Source organism: Mesoplodon mirus (genome assembly GCF_964341445.2).
Source record: "Mesoplodon mirus genome assembly, chromosome: 2".
Classification (NCBI taxonomy): Eukaryota; Metazoa; Chordata; class Mammalia; order Artiodactyla; family Ziphiidae; genus Mesoplodon; species Mesoplodon mirus.
Window position 1 is genome coordinate 44,238,204 of NC_138977.1, and position 18,844 is coordinate 44,257,047.

General features: G+C 44.1%; 1 protein-coding gene across 1 annotated transcript in view; it reads right to left on the reverse strand.

Annotated features, from left to right (window-relative positions):
• Positions 1 to 2,614: 2,614 nt before the first annotated feature.
• Positions 2,615 to 18,844, reverse strand: part of FRAS1 (Fraser extracellular matrix complex subunit 1) — a 471,586-nt gene continuing 455,356 nt past the window's right edge. Inside the window, exons 70-74 of the mRNA XM_082632535.1 lie at positions 15,014 to 15,130; positions 9,758 to 9,924; positions 6,753 to 6,958; positions 5,401 to 5,547; positions 2,615 to 3,330 (exon numbers count right to left, since the gene is read on the reverse strand). Of these exons, the coding sequence (XP_082488661.1) occupies positions 2,737 to 3,330; positions 5,401 to 5,547; positions 6,753 to 6,958; positions 9,758 to 9,924; positions 15,014 to 15,130 (1,231 nt within the window). The 3' untranslated portion in view covers positions 2,615 to 2,736. The remainder of the gene's footprint in view (positions 3,331 to 5,400; positions 5,548 to 6,752; positions 6,959 to 9,757; positions 9,925 to 15,013; positions 15,131 to 18,844) is intronic.

Consider the following 18,844-nt stretch of genomic DNA (forward strand, 5'->3'; position numbering starts at 1 on the left):
GCAATTTCTATTTCACAAGTGTGCGTCCACTAGGGAAGGATCAGCACTCAATAAAGTGTACGAAGTGGGGGATAGAAAGGAAGGGAGGCGGGGATACCCCAAGGGCTTTCCTTTCTCCGCAGCGATGCTGCTCTTGTCATTCGAGAACTATTCCACGGAGGCTGTTAGGAGCACTCTGAGATCAGTCTCCACTCCTTCCCGCACTGGCTCCGTGCTGCCATCTGTCTACATTCTGCCCACCCATGTGCCCTATTTAGCAGGAAGAGAAGGGCTGTGCAAGAAGACGATTCGAGCAAGTGGAAAGTTGCTGCTTCGACGTGCAAGCATTCAGGGACCTAGGAGCAGTGATAAACAACAGGCCAAGTCAAAAGTTGCTCCATGAGCAACTGGCTTCGTGTCCTTGCAGAATTAGCATCAACTTTCTAGGTTGTTCTGGAGAGGATTCCATGCTCAGCTGATGAGCTCTCCAGCCATGAGACACCGATTTTGGGTGTCCATGAGTCCAATACAGAAGTTCCAGCCCTAACACCCAAGCTGGCCTCGGGTAGCATCTGAGCAGTCAGGAGTAGCAGGTTCTGGGCTCACTCACTCCAAGTCATCTTCTCCTGCACACTTTGTGCTCAGCTGGGAGTTGCTAAGTCAGGCTTTCCTCTAAATGTCCTGCTCTGGAGAATGATTCACAGTCTCACCTCCTGCTCGTACATTATTACAGCTTTTCTGTTCAGTCCTCCTCAAGCCCACTGCCAGATTCATGCCTATGTCAAGTGGTGCTTCTTGGCTCCAATGAGAAGATTATTTTATAATCCAAGTAGAAGAGAGAGTTTTTCCCCCTCTACTTACCCTTGTGATATGGCCACCATACTCTCTCTCCTCCCCTCCCCAAATTGATTTCTCTATCATTCACCCATGACACCATTCGTTTACTGAACAAATATTCCTGGAGCGCTTGCTGTGCACAAGGCACTGCTGGAGAACCCAAGGCATGGCTCACACCCGCCCTCCTCTCAAGGAGCTTGGATTCTGGCTGAGATGCCTAAAACCTTTCACGGTCATTCTTTCTAGCTTTTAGGACCAAAGTATTTCCAGTGTGGAATGTTCTCAAAGGGCTAGGGTCATCCTAATACAAATATTACACGATGTGAATGCTCTGTGATCTGCTCAGTGATTACAGCGTGCCGTGCATCAGGAAGGGGACGTGTCTTTTACTCCTGAACAATGGAATGGTGCCTCCAGTTCAAAATAACACGACATGCATGCTTATGTTTTTGCCAATACAGCAGAAACAAAACTGAAACACAAAAGCAAGCGGTGCGCACCCTACGTACAACATCATCAAGCTGCTATTTGAACACTAAATCATTTAAAAGCCATGTGTTCATGGCCTTGTCATGTGCTGAGAGGATAAAATAAGTGCCCGAGCTACCAAAAAAAGAACCCCCAAAAGAGAAATCCCTGAAACACTGTACCAGGAACGGTGCCTTTATCTGCTGTACTAGTACTTTATCTGCTGTACCAGTACTTTATCTGCTGGGAGTACTAGTACTTTTCTACTGTGAGTACTAGTACTTTTCTACTGTGAGTACTAGTACTTTTCTACTGTGAGTACTAGTACTTTTCTACTGAGAGTACTAGTACTTTTCTGCTATGACTACTAGTTGGCATCCATTAACTCTGATTTCGTTCTGGCCTGAGCTTTCTCCTAATTTGCTTTATTCAACTGAATCTGTGACTTTTCTGCAACCCTAACAAAATAAAAACCCCACAGCTAGCAAAGCACACGGCTTGTCTGTTATTGGACTGGGAAAAGCCTGGGGTAGCAGGAACTGTGGTAGGTGTTTCAAGCATCCACAGCAATGCTGAATTAAAAGGCCACAGTTCAGCAATCTTGCCTGGTGGCATCCTTTGTCAGGGAGGATGTCTGGATGTGTCCTGGCTGCAGTGTAAACCAGCCGGGCACAAGGACATCCCCCTGGGCCTAGGGTGCAGGGCATCACTGATGTTCTCTGAGGCGCCTGCCAGGTCCCTCCTTTCCCCAGGTTTCAGTCCCGCCCCACCCCTCCATAAGGAGGGTTCCGCTCTGCCTGATGCTTGACAGGCGAGGCCGAGGTTTCTCCCTTGAGTTGTGGAGAAATGCTCTAGTCCAGACCACTTTGAACTCCCAGGTGAAAAGGGCTGGTGATGCAAGGTACAATCAGAAGCCGTGGAGGGCAGGTTGTCAAGTGGACACATGAGCAGACACACAGGTGCTGATTAGCAGAATTCTGAGCAGAACCTGGGCGTCAGCAACATGAACTCTGCTGTGCAGAGGCCAAGGAGAATCTCAAGCAGAAGGGAGCTGGAGTGGGGGGAGGAGACCAAAGGCCCTGCATCCCTGTCTCTCTCCCTCTGAGACCTGCCTGGTACACCCCCAGCCTTCTGAGCTCCACCAGCTGTGGAGCTCACTCCTGTCCTAACACCAGACACTGGCTTTCTAAGATCAGCCTTAACAGAAGGAACAATTTGTCGCTGCTGACATGGTTAATGGGATCCATGAAAGAACTCCTTCCATCCTCTGGGGTCTCAGTGGTTCTTTGTTTAATGAGGTAGCTCAGCTGTGAGCTGATGCATGTGATGTGTGCCTCCGCCACTCAAAGCTATAGTTTTCCCTTTTCAATCGGCAAGATTATAAAAATACCAGTATTTCCCCCCGTTTTATAAAAATGATTTTAGAAAAAAAATACTCATGGATCTCCTCCATTAAACTTCTGTTCCGTCTTGCAAATTGTTGTGAACTCTGACTTCCAGATTCAATTTTTTTACTTTAGCACCTTTGAACACATAAGTGCCCTCGGTTTCACTGAGTACATTGATGTTCCGCACGGTGCAGTACTGTCTGTCCACGTTCTTCTCCACCCTGTCCGGGCCCCTCTTGGGCACATCCACCTTGGTATTCAGAGGGTATTCCTCCAAAATGTCCCCTGTGCACGGCTTCTTCCTCTGTTTCTGGTGTTTCCTGGTGATAAAACAAGCCACCAAAAACACCAGAAGTAGGAGCATGATGGCAGCAAGGGCACTGCTGATAGACGCCCCGGTTTGGGATAGAGAAGCAGCTACAGCTGGCTCTTCCATCTCCAGATTCAGCGACTTCATATTGGTGCCATTCTTGACTTGGTCCCCTTCATTGTCATAGATGAGGGATTCGTCAAGGGTCAGCCAGCCACTGGGGTCCACCAGGTCCCTTCGGTTGCGCCTCAGAGGGGCCGTGAGAGAGCGCTGGACCCTGGGACCTGAGATGGTGTCAGGTCCAATGATGTAGATCACCTGGAGATACCACTGGTGTCCGGCTTCCACCTGCAGGAGAAGGAGATGGCGAGACAAAGCGAACATGTCATTGCTGCCCACAGGCCACCTCTGAGGAAAGGCAGTGGAAAGACAGCTGCCCATCACAAGCCCCAATAGATAAACGGTTTCAAGAAAAGCATTAGCCACGCCAGTGTTCAAAGCAGCATTAGTTACAGTAGCCAAGATATGGAAACAACCTAAGTGTCCGTCAATAGATGAATGGAAAAAGAAGATGTGGGGTGTGTGTGTGTGTATATATATATATACCATGCAGCCATAAAAAAGAATCTTGCCATTTGTGACAACATGGATGGACCTAGAAAGCATTACGCTAAGTTAAATAAGTTAGAGAAAGACTAACACCATATGATTTCACTTATTTGTGGAATCAGAAGAACAAAACAAACAACACAAAATGAAAACAGTCTCATAGATGCAGAGAACAAATGGGTAGCCGCCAGAGGGAGGAGGGTGTGGGGAGCACTATGATATGTGAAGGGGCTTAAGAGGTACAAACCTCCAGTTATCAAATAAATAAGCCAGGGGATGTAATAGACAGCATAAGGAATATGGCCAATAATACTGTAATAGCTTTGTATGGGGACAGATGGTTACTAGACTTATCACATCGATCATTTCATAACGTATGCAAATGTCAAATCACTGCAAGTAATTCTTGCCACTGGAGTCCACCTGAAACGAACATAATATGGTATATCAAATGTGTTTCAATTAAAACAAAGAAAGGAAACTGATCCACTAAAGAACCTCTTGCTTTTAAAGTCATGGAATAAATCAGACCATAACCGGCACCCTTTAAGAAAAATGTTGAGGTAAGACTATGCATGGTGCATTTAAAGATGAGTAAATATGCCACTGTAACTGTAGCAGAATAAACAAAGGTTTTGATGAAGTAAAAAAAAAAAAAAAGAAAAAAGAAAAGCATTAGCCATGGTTGGTGTCTGTGAATAGAGAACTGAACCGAATATTTTGGGGTCCTGTTTTATTTCCACATTAAGGTGATCTGGGGTCAGATACTCACAGTTTTTTTCAGTTTCACTACCTGTGCATGAAATAGTCCTAAGAATTTATCTTTCAGGGTTTCTTTAGCTAAGTCATCACTTATGATGTGTTGGCCTTTATTGATAGCAGTGGAGTAATAGTATTAATAATCACATTTATTCCCAGTACCTTTTATTGTTTTCTATGCCAATTTACTATTTATTGATGAACTTAGCTAAAATAGAGTCATTCAACAAATATTCACTAACCACCTACTCTGTGCATAATACACAGATACTTGACAAAAATCTGCTAAATCTTAACACTTCTTGGATCCTCCCCTGAGTTATGTCATCACATATTTTATTTCCCTCTCATCTGCCCCCATGGAAACCCTCCATGATTTTGAAATAACTTCTGAAGAGTGATAATAGTTCTGAAATCCAAGGTCATGGCTTACTATTTGGAGACAGAGAAGAGTGGAATTTGATCTTGGAAGTTTATTTTTATTACTGGGACTTAGAGTATTTTTGCTTATCAAATACTAGTAATTCTTGCCATTCTAAATTACTGAATTGTATTTATGACTTTGTTAAATATTTCCACATGCCTGTGAAAATCAGCTGGTGCAGCAAAGAGCCATGACAAGTGACTATATGCAAATTAAAGAATTTTATTAGTCTACTGGATAGACGGTAAAGTTTTGGATGAATGTTGAGCTTAACAACAATAAAAAAAAGACCTGCCAGGGGCTTCCCTGGTGGCGCAGTTGTTGAGAGTCCACCTGCTGACGCAGGGGACATGGGTTCGTGCCCCAGTCCGGGAAGATCCCACGTGCCGCGGAGCGGCTGGGCCCGTGAGCCATGGCCGCTGGGCCTGCGCGTCCGGAGCCTGTGCTTCACGGCGGGAGAGGCCACGGCCGTGAGAGGCCCGCATACCACAAAAAAAAAAAAAAAGAGACCTGCCAGTAAGAATGCTCTAAAAAGAAACTGACATCAAAAAGATGATGTCATCCTCCTTTTTGTAACCTTTAAAGTGACCTTGATCCTGTGCTTCTATTCTTCTCACCACACTCACCTTATAGAGTGCGTCCACCTTCAGAGTAAATCCATCCACGCCTGGCATGCTACTGACGACGTGGAAATCAGGCAACTCAGAAGCAAAGTGGGCTTCAAAGGGCACGTCGTGGAAGTACTTGTCCGTTACCTCTGGCTGACTGCGGTCCTAGGATTTCAGAAAAAAGAAACACAAGATTTAGAAAGACTGAACCACTGAACTGGCAGGTGGCAGTCACTGGGAGGAGAAAGGTACTCTCCACTCCTCCTTTGGGTCGGGTCAGGAGGGCACATGCTGCAGGAGCCCTCTCCTTAAGTTGACCGCTGCCTCTGGGCACCAACTGCCCTCTTCAAGGGAGGACACTTGGTGGCCTCTGTAATCTCAAAACCCAATGGGTGAGAGAGCCTAGACCAACAATTCTCAAGCTATTTGGTCTCAGAACATAAAAATTAAGGACCCCTCCCAAAGCTTTCATTTTATATGATTGATATCTATCAATATTTACTGTATTAAAATTAACACTGTAATTATGTTACAAATTAACAACTTTTTAAAAAATGTATTTACTAATTCATTTTAAAATAGAAATGAGAAACTCACTACATGTTAACATAAGTAACATATTTTTTAGTGAAAATGTCTGTATTCACACCCACCTCCCAAAAAGAGAGCTGGCATTGTTTTACATTTTTGCAAATCTCTGTTAAAGAACTAGATTCTCACAATTGCTTCTGTATTCAATCTGTTGTGACATGTTGTTTTGGCTGAAGTATATGAAGAATCTGGCCTCACATAAGCTATGTAGTTGGAAGACAGAGAAATGTTTGAATAACTTTTTCAGATAATTATGGATATTCTTTTTGGACACTAAAAGCTCAGTAAGTGGTATTTTTTTCTAAAGATTAGTCACAATGTGGAATCTGAATCCATATCAATAAAACCTTTGTACTCTTGGCACTCATGAGGGACTGAGTATGAAAAAGGCAAGCATCATCATATCATTATGAAAGTAGTTTTGACCTTGTGGACGCCCTGAAAGAATATTGGGGATGTTCGGGGTGTCTGGGACACACTTTGAGAAACACTGGCTTAGACTTTCCTCTTCCTAGAACATCAGTAACAGCTTGTCTTGTTACCCACCAAACCTTCACATTTGGTAATATGTATCGAGTTAGCCAAAAGTTCGTTCGGGTTTTTTCCTAAGATCAAACGAACTTTTTGGCCAACCCAATACTAACATTAAGCTGATAGAAGTAACAACAACAATATCTGTAGAAAACCGTCAAGAGTGGGGTTCTATCTGCTTCAGGCAAAAACCATAGCTGAGGAAATCTACTCGTGTGTCAGCCCTTTAACACTAACAGTTAGCATACCAGCAGCAGGAATCTGTGTTTTAGGTGTTTGTTTGGCTGAATGCATCCATACTGTGGCCCTTCATTGTAGATTGTCCCCGTGGGATCAAAGAAAGGCACGTAGCCATCCTTGCCAGTACAAAGATAGACCTTCTCCAGCTGCAGTTTGTAAGCAGAATTAAGGTTTTGTTCTGGATTCCAAAGTACTCGGCCATAAAGGATTTGACCTGAAAAGATTGCAAGGCATTAATTAGGTCAGACTTTAAATTTAAAGAGAAAAAAAGTGTCAAAGATAGAGTCAAAAGTACCTTTCTATGAAGAGCTGTGGGGTCCATGTGCCCCTAAAATACACATTCATTCATGTATAGCTTCTTTTAATCAGTAAATGTTACTTAAGTATTTAGGGTAGGGCAAGCACTCTGTTACGTGCAGGGGATACGAAGGTGAGTGAGACACAGATGAGAGGGCAGAAATAAAAGCAAAGCAATTGCTAATAATAGCTGACATTTATCGAACTCATACCATTTGCTAGGTACTGTACTAAGTCCTTCCCATGGAAGAACTCATGTAGTGCTCATGATTTTACAGATGAGGAAATTGAGTGGTTAAGTGACTTGTTCAAGGTCACAAAGTTAGTAAGTGGTGAGGGTGAGATTCAAAGTCAAAGAGCTTTGTCTCGAAAAACCCACACTATTAACTTCCACACGATACTGCTGTGTACAACAGAGGAAGTTACGTAACATCAAATGAGCATATAGCTGAGCACAAAAATCTGCCTGAGGAAAGGTATGGAAGGATTTAAAGAAGAGATGACATTGGGCAGTATCCTGAATGATAAGTAGGCATTTGTCAGATAGAGCATTTGAGGCGGGTAGGAGAGGCTGGAGAGAGCAATCTAGGCAAAAGCAAGTCCATGTACAAACTACGGAATGCTGGAAAGGTATCAGCCCGGGTGTAGGTACTTTTCCTTAGCAAGAACCTAAGAGATAGGTTCAATTATTATCCCTATTTTAAATAACTTGTCCAGCATTTCATATCTGTGACACGTGGGGAGGAGGATTTGAGCACAGATTCGTCTGACTCCAGATGTTCATCCCGAGCATTTACAATGGCACTGGGTAGGCCAGTGATTGGGGTGGAGGGCATTGGGAGGGCTCGCAGGAGAGACTCCCGGGAAGGTTGATTAATGGTGTGAGGATTCTGGACTTGAGTAGAGGAGTAATAGGGAATGCCGGAAGGTTTTAAACGGGGGCTTAATGTCATCGCACCTGGGCTTTAGAAACATGGAGAATGAAGACAAGGAGACCAGAATCACAGGTAGGGAGTTATTTTAATGCTCTAGCAAGAAATAGGTATCCAAAATATAGCAGTGAGGCAAGGGGATGCATTCAAGAAATGTCTAGAGTTGGAACCATTCATCTTATGATAGATGGGATACAGAAGGCAAGGCAGAAGCAGAGGCTAGCCCTGAGGTCTTTGGCTAGGCCACCTGGAGTATGGTGATGCAGTCAGTGGGGCAGTGGATGTGAGAGGAACACGTTTGGGGGGAGATAAGTCCAGTTCTAGACGTCTCTAGGTGTCTGAATGACATTCACTTGGAGGGGTTTGGCAGTTTGGGTCCGCGTATGGAAGTGTGGAAATGAAGCTCAGCAGGGACCAGGGACAAGGTTAATTTTTGTGGAATGGTTGTGGGGTAGTGGGAGGTTAGGAAGAGTTCAGGGTAAAGGGATGAGCCAAGCCAGGGGGATGGCCGGAGTAGCACTGAAGTGAGAACCAGAGTCAAGCATGGAACATGGAGACAGAAACACGGATGGGGCAGAGGACGGAGACCCGAGGCCGGAGAGTGAGAAGTGGTCAGAGAGGTAAGATGGTGTCAGGTGAGGATGGTGCAAAGGAAACCAAACAGGAAAAAAGTGTCAAAATCCATAGGTTTGGTGTCATGGACAGGAGAGGATTCTGAGCTGTGGTAGGACAAACCCAGCCTGCAGCAGATGGATGGAGGAGTGACTGGGAAGAACAGCCATGAGGACAGCATGTGCTCAGCACTCCTTCAGGAAGCTTCTCAGAGAAAAGAAAAGGAGAACATGGGCTGAAGTTTGAGGGAGAAGTAGGGATGAGAGATTTTCTTTTTCTGTTACGGGATGTGTTTTTAGGATGAGAGAAAAAAACACAGATGTGAGCAGAAGATTAAAAGTAGAGAAAGGCAGAAGAGATAACTGAGAGAAAAGGCAGATGATTGATTCATTTATTATTAATTCATTCAACAAATATTTATTGAGCACCTTGGCATTGGTGGTATGACATGCAAGTTTGGTATTTGGTCACAATCTCTGTTCTAATGGAACTTAAAGTCTAGTGGTAGAGATAGGCAATAAATAAGTAAAGAAATATATATATTATAATATTAAAAATCGTGATAAGTACTATAAAAAATGAACAGCATTCTGTGAAAGTGACAAATATGAAGGCTTATATTAGATTGACTGGTGCAATCAAGGCAAGTCTCTATTGGGAGGTTAACATTTAGATAGAGACCCGAAGGAGAAGAAAGTCAAGGGAGCCCTATTTGGGACAGGGAGGGGGACAGAGGGACCATTTCAAGTAGAGAAGGCCTGCTGGAGAGGACATGTATGTTTGGCAAAGCTTTGAGGCTGGCAGGCAGTAGGGTCATACCGCAATTTCTCTGAGGAACTGAGAGATGAAGCAGTTTTCCCAAAGTCAGACAGTGGGTTAGAATCTGGTTGGAAACCCCAGTGTTCTTACTACTCAGACCAGTGCTTCCCACAGTATCGCAGTGCTGATCATTATCGCACCAAGAATGTGATCTTATTTTGAAATAGCTTGAAGGAAGAATATGGGTCTGTTCCTTGACTAAACCTTGGCTGCCCTGGAACCAATGCTGGGGGAATTTTCCCTGGAGAGTTGACTGAAAGCCAATGAGCAGAGATGCTCGTCCAAGGACCTATCTGAAAGCTTCTCAAGTCCAGCGGAGGAGTCTCTGTCTGTGGGTGAAGGGAATGACTTACCTTTGGAGAAGGCCCCTTTGTAATCCATTTCCGCCAGTGACATATCAGATGTGTTGGGGTCCATCAGGAACACCTTCTCATTGTTGCAGAGCTGAAATTCAGTATTGAGCGAGTATACAACAGGGACAGGGCGGTTGGTCTGCTGGAATGCAATGGGTATCAGGAATCTAAATGTGGGGAAAACAAGAGTTTCTTGAGAGCAGGGTCGACTTTGCATGTGCCCTTTGAGCTGCCCTCCCTTTCCCGCCCTTCTCAGGATTGTGAACAGTACTTTGTTGTAGGTGCTACATATTTACTGAATAAAGAGATGTCTGCAGGCAAGAGTCTTTATTTAGTTCAGGTCCGTATGAGGTTCTTCTGCTCGTTGGAGCAGGAATAATCTAATTGGTCTTTAGACTCTACAATGCTCTTTGTTTTTCCTGGCCCTCTCATTCTGGAAAGCCCTGGGGGCCGGTTTGAGATTAGCGGTAATGAATTTAAAGTTTCCTGACTCTGGTCTTGCTAAACCTTCAACTGGAACACTCCTTCCTCTGCTACCGTCCTTTGCCTAGTGAACTCTTATGCTTCAGATCTCAACTCAAGCACCACTTTCTCTAGGAAGCTTACCCTCTTTTTCGTCCCTCCCAGGCTGGGTCAGATCCCTTATCATTTGTTCTCATCACACTGTGCACTTTTCTTTCATAGTACTTACTGTGGTTTGCTATTCTATTTAAATGTGTGATCAAAGTCTGCTTCACCCACTATGGGTTCCATAGAGTCATAATCCATGCCTATCTGCTCGCCATTGTACCTGCCAGGCTAGCCAAGCTCCTAACACTTATGTTTGTTAAAGAATAATGCACAAGTGGTAATTTGAATGCTTTACTCTTCCAATCAAGTCCATCTGATCATTCCCTACTTTTAACTGAAGCTGCTCCAGGGGGTAGATTTGAGAGGGCTGAGGTGTAGGAGGAACTTGGGGTGTAGGAGAAACCCACACAAACCAAGGCTGACCATGCTTCAACAGCTTTGATATAACCATTAATTGTACCAAGAGTTCATTTATCTGACTCAGGGAAATAGGTTTGTCTTGTTGATGTTGGTATTTATTACCAGAATCTACACAGTGCCAGGACATAAGACACTTGATAAATACTTATTGATTAAAGAGAATGAATAAAGGACTTGAGATGATGATAATGATGATTTATAAGGTTATATGTATGACAGACTCACAAAAATAGGCATAACAGGAGACACAATTCTTTTGAACTAAATCTGAATTTCCAGTCAGGCTTGATTATTTGTTGTGTTGTAGTTCTACTGCATCCATATGGAGACATATTGAAAGATATGGAGATGATCAAAAGCAAACTTAGGCCCAAGGGGGAAAGTCACCCTGGGAATAACAGGGAACCCACAGGTAAGGATGTCCCTGATGTAAGGGAAGAATATCAACCCTGAGGCCTCAGCACACTCCAACAATACTCTTTACCCTGCAGACTTCCACACCCACACAGCACTGGGACTGGAGGAGGGGTTAATGCCTTTTTTGCTCCTTTTTGCCATTTCAAACCTTTGTTCCTCTCTCCTCTTAAAAAAAAAAAAAAAAATCCAGCACCTACCCTGGAGAAACTCTTCTCACACATGTAACTAAGAGACACATAGAGTATTGTTTGTAATAGAGAGGATCTGAGATTATAAGCCAAATAGAGTGGTCAAATAAATTGTGGACTCTTCCTATGAAGACTACTTTAATGCAGTGTAAAACAAACTGCAGCTACATGGATCAACATAAATGTTGATTTCACTTATGAATCAACAAGTGATTCACTGAGGGGGAAAAAAAGCTGCAGAGAGAATTCACGCAGTATGAAATTTTTATATAAAGTTCAAAAACATGCAAAACCATGTAGAAGTAAATATGAGGTGAACCATAAACCAAAACAAGGGATGATAAGTACAAATATCAGGCTAGTGGTTACCTTAGTGGAGAGCTGGGGAGAGTACAGCTGAAAGGGGCACTGAGGGTGTTTAAATGGTAGCGGTAATGTTCTATTTCTTTTTTTTTCTTTGACTCCCAGTTTCATTAGTTATAAAATGGAGATAACAGTACCAATTTGTGGGGGATCATTGTAATGCAGATTGAATGTTAAGAGCTTAGTATAGAGTAAGAACATAGTCTGTACTCCATACATGGTCACTAACAGCAGTGGTAGTTATTATATTCACTTATCATCAGTATCATAGCCCAAGGGATACCCAATTCATTGCAGCTAGGTAATGTTCTTGAGGTTTTATATATCCACGATATATGGTCTTCTGGGTATCTAAAATATTTCATAAGTTAAAAAATTTATTACATGAATAAAAATTCCCCAGCAATTCTCTTCAGATGATTTGCCCTTTATTCTTCCTTTCTGCAACCAACCGCCATTTTCCTGGTCACCATCCTTCCCACAATTGGCTGACTACGGGCTCTCCAGCATTGCCCCTGCCCTCAGTCTAAGTGATTTCAACATCTGCAAGGATGAAACTTCTACTCCCCTAGCCTCTCAGTTTCTTGATGTCCTCACTTCCAAAGATCGAGTTCTCCTCCCCACTGCAGCCACCTACCCTCCACCATCACACTAGGCACCTTCTCCAAAAAAACTCATTTTCAAACACTTCACTCTCTAACTACCACCTCGTATTTTCCCAGCTCACTCCTTCTCTCTCTTTTTTTTTTTTTTCCGATACGCGGGCCTCTCACTGCTGTGGCCTCTCCCGTTGCGGAGCACAGGCTCCGGACGCGCAGGCTCAGCGGCCATGGCTCACAGGCCCAGCCGCTCCGCGGCATGTGGGATCCTCCTGGACCGGGGCACGAACCCATGTCCCCTGCATCGGCAGGCGGACTCACAACCACTGCGCCACCAGGGAAGCCCTCACCTCTTTTTTTAATCTCACTCATTAATTCTCCAACCACACCAGACCCTCAGTGACCATGTTTACCAGGATGCAGAGGACCTGGAACACTAACATACTCATGGTGGGAATGTACACACACAATTACACATTTATAAACACTGGGAAATGGTATGATACTTTTTTAAGAAGTTAAACGTACATCTGCCATAGGATCCAGCCACTTCATTCCTAGGTATTTACACAAGAAAACAGAAACCATGTGTCAATATAAAGGCTTGTCTCTGTATGTTCATAGCAGCTTTATTTATAATAGCCCAAACTGGAAACAACCCCAATGTCCATCAACTGACCGATTTGATAAACAAATTTAGTGGGTCCATACCATGGAATACAACCCAGCAATAACAGGAACAAACTACTGATATACACAACAGTATGAATGAGTCAAAATAATCGTGTTGAACAAAAGCAGTTAGAGAAAAAGAATGCTGTGTGATGTGTGATGCCATGTATATAAATTAGCAGAAAATGCAAAGTAATCTGTAGTGACACAAAGATCAGCGGACACCTGGTGGGGAGGGGTGGCCTGGGGTGAGATGGGAGGGAGGGATAACAAAGGGCCATGAAGAAACCTTTGAAGGAAACAGATATATTCCCTATCTTAATTGTGGTGATGTTTCACGAGTGTACATGTATGTCAAAATTGATCAAATTGTATATACTTTAAATGTGTGCTATTCATCTTACATCAATAATATTAAAAATAATTCAATGGGGCCCTCAGCACTGCCGATCTGCTGCCAACTATAACTCTACCGTGTTTACTTTCCCACTTTCTGAGACGACTCTGTTTCACTTCCTCCTCTCTTCTCAAACCTCATTGTTGCTCACTTCCAGCTAATGCTTGGCTTCTCATTTCATGGAGAAAACAGACTCAGTCAGATGTCTCCTCTGCAATCCTTACCCTCCCAGTCTACGAATTCTCCCTTCACTTGTATCCATAGACTGTGCTTGCCTTCCTCTTTCAGTGGATGAGCTCTCTGTGCTTCTGGCTAAGGCCGGCCCTTCCCCTCATGTCCCAGGTCTATCCCCTGCCCTACTCAAGGACTCGGCTCTGCAGATCTTCCCTCTTCCCCCTGCATTGTCACATTTTCCCTAACAGACCAATAGGGTTATTCCCACCAGCATACAAACATCCTGAAATATTTTGCACCCTAAAACACAAACAAATTAAACCTCCTTTGACCCTTCATCTGTGTCCCTCTAATGCCCCTCTATCTGACATCCGTTATAACAAAGTTCCTTAAGCATTGTTGTTCCCTCTTGTCTCCACATTCTTGCCTCTCTCTCTTGAACCCACTCCAATCAGGCTTCATCCCCCTCAGTCCACTGAACCTGCCCTTTGTCAAGATCATCAACCACTTCCCCATTGCCAAATCCAATGGCCACCTCTCAGACTCTTAATTTGAAAGTCGCATTCCAAATTATTTTCTCTTAATGATAATGTCAGATTCTGTCTTCAGTGTCTTTCCTCTGAGATGTTTTCTATTCACTTTGCTCAGCTCCTAGAAAGGTGGCACTAGACTATACACTGCCTGAGAGCAGAGGGGACTTTTAATCCTCTCCTCTAGTCTCCATGCCGAGGCCAGAGCCAAGTGCACGATAAGAGCTGAATAAATACTGGCTGAATGAGTGAACATTGGCACAATATGGACGGTCTCAGGTCAGAGGTGGGGATGGGCTGATGGACAGTTGATTCTCGTTATCTGCAGTAGTTACATTCTATAACGTTGCAATGAAGACTGAATGAGTGAACAGTGAACCATTTGCTCCTGAGGGAAATACAGGGTCAAGTTCCTGCAGCCTCTGGTCACAACATTTTCAACCAGTGATCAATACCTAACCCTGTTTTATGCATGCTTCTGTTTAAAGACACCTTATTTGATATACATTGTTGATTCATTCACATAGAACTCATGGCAACAGCACTGAAATTCATGCTTGAATGAAGCTTATCTAACAATCCATCAAGCTCATCACGACCTTCTTGTACTTCGGAAACTAGACAGCACTTAGGCGCTATGCTGGGGAGATATTTTAAACAGCAAAACCACCAACACAAAGCACAAAAGTTCGAAAAACATGGCACTAAACGGACCGTAAAAGGAACACTTGTTTACAGTATAAGGCAGAGGGTTGTCTTGCTCCATCTGAGCTGGGAATGTGGGTCAGACGACTTGCTATTTCGCCACTCTGCATGTCAAGGAATGATCGGAATGGCACCACAAAAACTGGTTTTGAGGTTAAATACAAATAAGTGTTAGCGAGTAGGTAAGTTCGCAATAGTGAGGCTCAACTGTCTTTCCCTACCTTTCTGGGGCGTGTGCAGTGCAGGCCAAAGGCTTTTCTCCCGGGTCCACCCAAGGCTGAGTGGGCTGCACAGTGCAAGGGATCAGGTAGATGGTGTACTCCCCAGAGTAGTCCTTCCTGGAAACATGCAGGCAGACTGTGGTTAGAGGGACCAATTTATAGATTATTTACTTACCCAGAAACACACTTCATTAAACGGTTTTCGGATGATATTTGTGTTCAGCATCCGACCAAGAACTTTATGAGTCTGCAAACACAAGTTTCAGGAATTCATCACTGATTGTTTTAACCTTTAGAGTACTATCCAGAGGTGTTAAATAGAGCTCCTTTCACTCAGTCAAGTCCTTTTCATGAGAAATGCTGAGAAAGGCACACTGTTGATAAAAATCTAAAAGGCTCCGGTGAAGGCAAAACAGAACTAGATTTCCTTTAGAGTCCCATGAAACTTACTTGACAATTTCTGTTTAGTGTTTCTTGTTGACTGACACCCTGTTACACATTCTCCACTACAAAAGCTTTTATTTATTGAGATGTGACTGTGTTGGCTGCTGCTGCTCTGATTGAATAGGTGGCAAAGGCCTCAGGGTTAAAGGACCCCACTCCAGAGAACACCCCACCCCCATTCATTAGCATTCAGTTTCAAGGCTTCTCTCCCAAACTCTACAGCTTCATCCCTTTAAACGAAGTTGAAGAACAAAATCACTCCTCATAGGAGATGACTTGATGGGAATTTCCATGTTTATGGTGGGGCACGGGACTCTGTAGGTCATGAACCTGAAAGCGTGGAGCCTTTGTAGCCTCACCTACTTCACTTCCCACACCTGTCATCGGTAGCAGCCCAGCCCTGGCAGTTTGCCTGGAAGGCAGCCAGACAGCCAGAAGCTTCAGGAAGATTCTTCAAGGGCCCTGGGAGGCTGCCATCCATTGAATGAGGTGCTCAGGGCCGTGAATCCTAATTCTAACTATTGTGATCGTGAACAGTTCTCACATCTTCTGTGTTCATCCTTTGACCATTTCTTTTGTATTATTTGTATCTGTTTATTAGTAAAGTGATAGCAAAGATTTGGTAAACATAAATAAACAAGTAAATAAAAATTTTAGGACACATCCTGTGTTCAGTTGAGTGGAATGGCACAGGCTGGAAATGGGAAGATAGTCTAACCCTACTCTTGCTTTGCCTCTGCCACGGTTGTATGATTTTAGACAAACCTGGTGAACTTTCAGGGCTTAGTTTCTAAGCCCCTTCATGCTCCCAAAGCTTGTGTCTGTATGTCTGCAGTTTTCTCACATGATCTTTATCTTTCTCCAAAGCTTGGACCAGCAGGAAATGAGATCTCCTATACTATCTTTGAATTACACAAAAATTGACCTGTATAACATGAATACTAACTCTTAATTAATAGAAAGAGTTAATTAGGCAGAAGTGTCCATGCCTGACCCTTGCTTTCCAAAAGTCAGGCCAGATCTTGTTGCTCCTCCCCTCAAACCCTGCAGTGGCTCCTGCTGCACTAGAGTGAAAGACAAAGTCCGCACACTGGCCTAGAAGGTTCCACAGAGGCCCGACACCCAACTCCTTCCTGCCTATTACCCTCCTCCTCATTCGCTCTGCTCCAGCCACACCAGCCTCCTTGATGTTCCCTGAGCATGCCAGAATTCTGACACCCCAGGAAATTCGCCAGGAACCCCTTCCCCGCTACTCTGCATAGTTAACTCTAGCACCACCTTCAAGTCTTTGCTTGAATGTTCATCCCTTTTTTTTGCGGTGCGTGGGCCTCTCACTGTTGTGGCCTCTGCCGTTGCAGAGCACAGGCTCCGGACGCGCAGGTCCAGCGGCCATGGCTCACGGGCCCAGCCGCTCCGTGGCATGTGGGATCCTCCCGGACCGGGGCACGAACCCGTGTCCCCTGCATTGGCAGGCATACTCTCAACCACTGCGCCACCGGGGAAGCACGAATGTTCCTTCTTAACGAGGCCTACTCTGAACATCCTAACCAACATTACAATGTCCCTCCACTCCTGATTCCCCTTACCCTGCTCGTGACCTTTTATTTTTCCATAGCACTCATCACCTTCTAACATGTGATACTATACTAATTCATCATGTCCACTGCTGCGTGCAGAGATCTTTATTTGGTCCACTGATGTATTCCAAGTGCCCAGAACCTTCCCTGACACATAGTAAAAGCTCAATAAATATTTGTTGAACACATGAATGCAGGACAAATGGCATGGTCTCCCCAGGCTGCGTCCTATGTTTTCCCATCCCTAAATATGAGTTAGGTCGACTTCCTGACTATCCCTGCCAATATGCCAAACACAGTCCTGGATGCAGGTTTTTAATCCTGTAGTTCTTCTCCCCTCCTTTCTGAAAACTAGACATTTCCCACCAGTTGCCCTGCCTCCCCCAGAAGCCTTGGACAGCCCTCCAGCCCGTGCTGGGCCTGAGCTCCCTTCGCTGAGCAGCTGTGGTCAGGGCTCTGCACGGCTCACAGCGCACACAGCCCAGAACACTTGGTGTTGTCTGTCACTTTGCCGTTTATCTATGGATTTTACCTCCTTAGCTCAAATGTTAGCTACTAAAGGATGTTTATTCAGGACTGACCATGTGCTAAAACCTGCAGTTCTGGGGCTTCTAGATCAAGCAGGCGTGCCTTTTACCCTTGGGAAGCTCACAATCTAGTGGAAATGGGACTCTACTTACAGCATTATAAATATATTGAGCTGTGTTACAGTAAAAGCTGGAACAATGTGTGAACAAGGAGTAGGGGCTTCTAGCACTTGTATGGGAAATCAGGGAAGGTGTCACGAGGGGTCAGCACTTTAGCTGGAGCTCAGAGGACTTTGAGATTTGCCAGAGGAAAAGAGCAGGAAGGACAGGGGAATTGCAGAGGTACAGATGTATGGATGAGCCAGTGGATTCAGGGGCTGGGGCGATGTTTAATGTGGTTAGAAGGCTGGGTCTGAGGTGAGGCTAGAGGGGAGGATATGTGTCTTGCTCAAAGAGCTGGACTTCATTTGGTAAGCGGTGGGGAGTCAGCAGAGAATTTAAAGAGGACCATTTCTCTGCCTATAAATTGGGACAAGTACTTGCACAAGCTCATGAGGTTCTAGGAAACACAGTCCTTAATGATTATTTTATTATATATTGATTTCAAAGGAATCAGTATACACAAAAAATACTTGATATAAGACCAAACATTTGTAACTAAAAAAATCTTTTTGAAAATGATTCTTCAGACAATTTGCTGCTTCTTAACTGTAAAGAATAAGGTTTTCATGCTAAATATGGTTCTAATATCGTGATCTGTAAAATGGGGTTAACAATATTTACAATAGACTCCATTATCCTTTTCATGGTAAAAGTTTTCATTTTGTTTGCCCTATTCTCCCGTTTTACAAATGGGATGTTTTACTGTATTTATCCAATTCTCATTCTACCTCTATATTGGGTGTGGGAGAAGACTAAATCTTGCTATTTATTTTATAGGACACTGGGCCAATAGGTGTGACACCTGGACCTGATAACCAGAGATCCTGGATTTTGCACTGGTTGTGGTAACTGGAATGAAATTTCTTTATTCTACTAAGCTTTTAGTTGGAGACATTTCCCAGCTTCCTTTGCAGGTAGGTGTGCCATGTGACTAAGTTCTGGCCAGTGGGAGGTGAATGAAAGTGATGTGCACCCTGCCTGTTCTTACCCTTGGAATAAGGGGGAGCACTTCCCGCTTTCCACATCAGAAGCTGATTTGAGCTACATCTGTTTCTTTCTCTGTACGCCAGAGGGTTGTTTCTGTCTCCGTTTTAAAATAGAAACCCAGCTTTTGAAGAAAA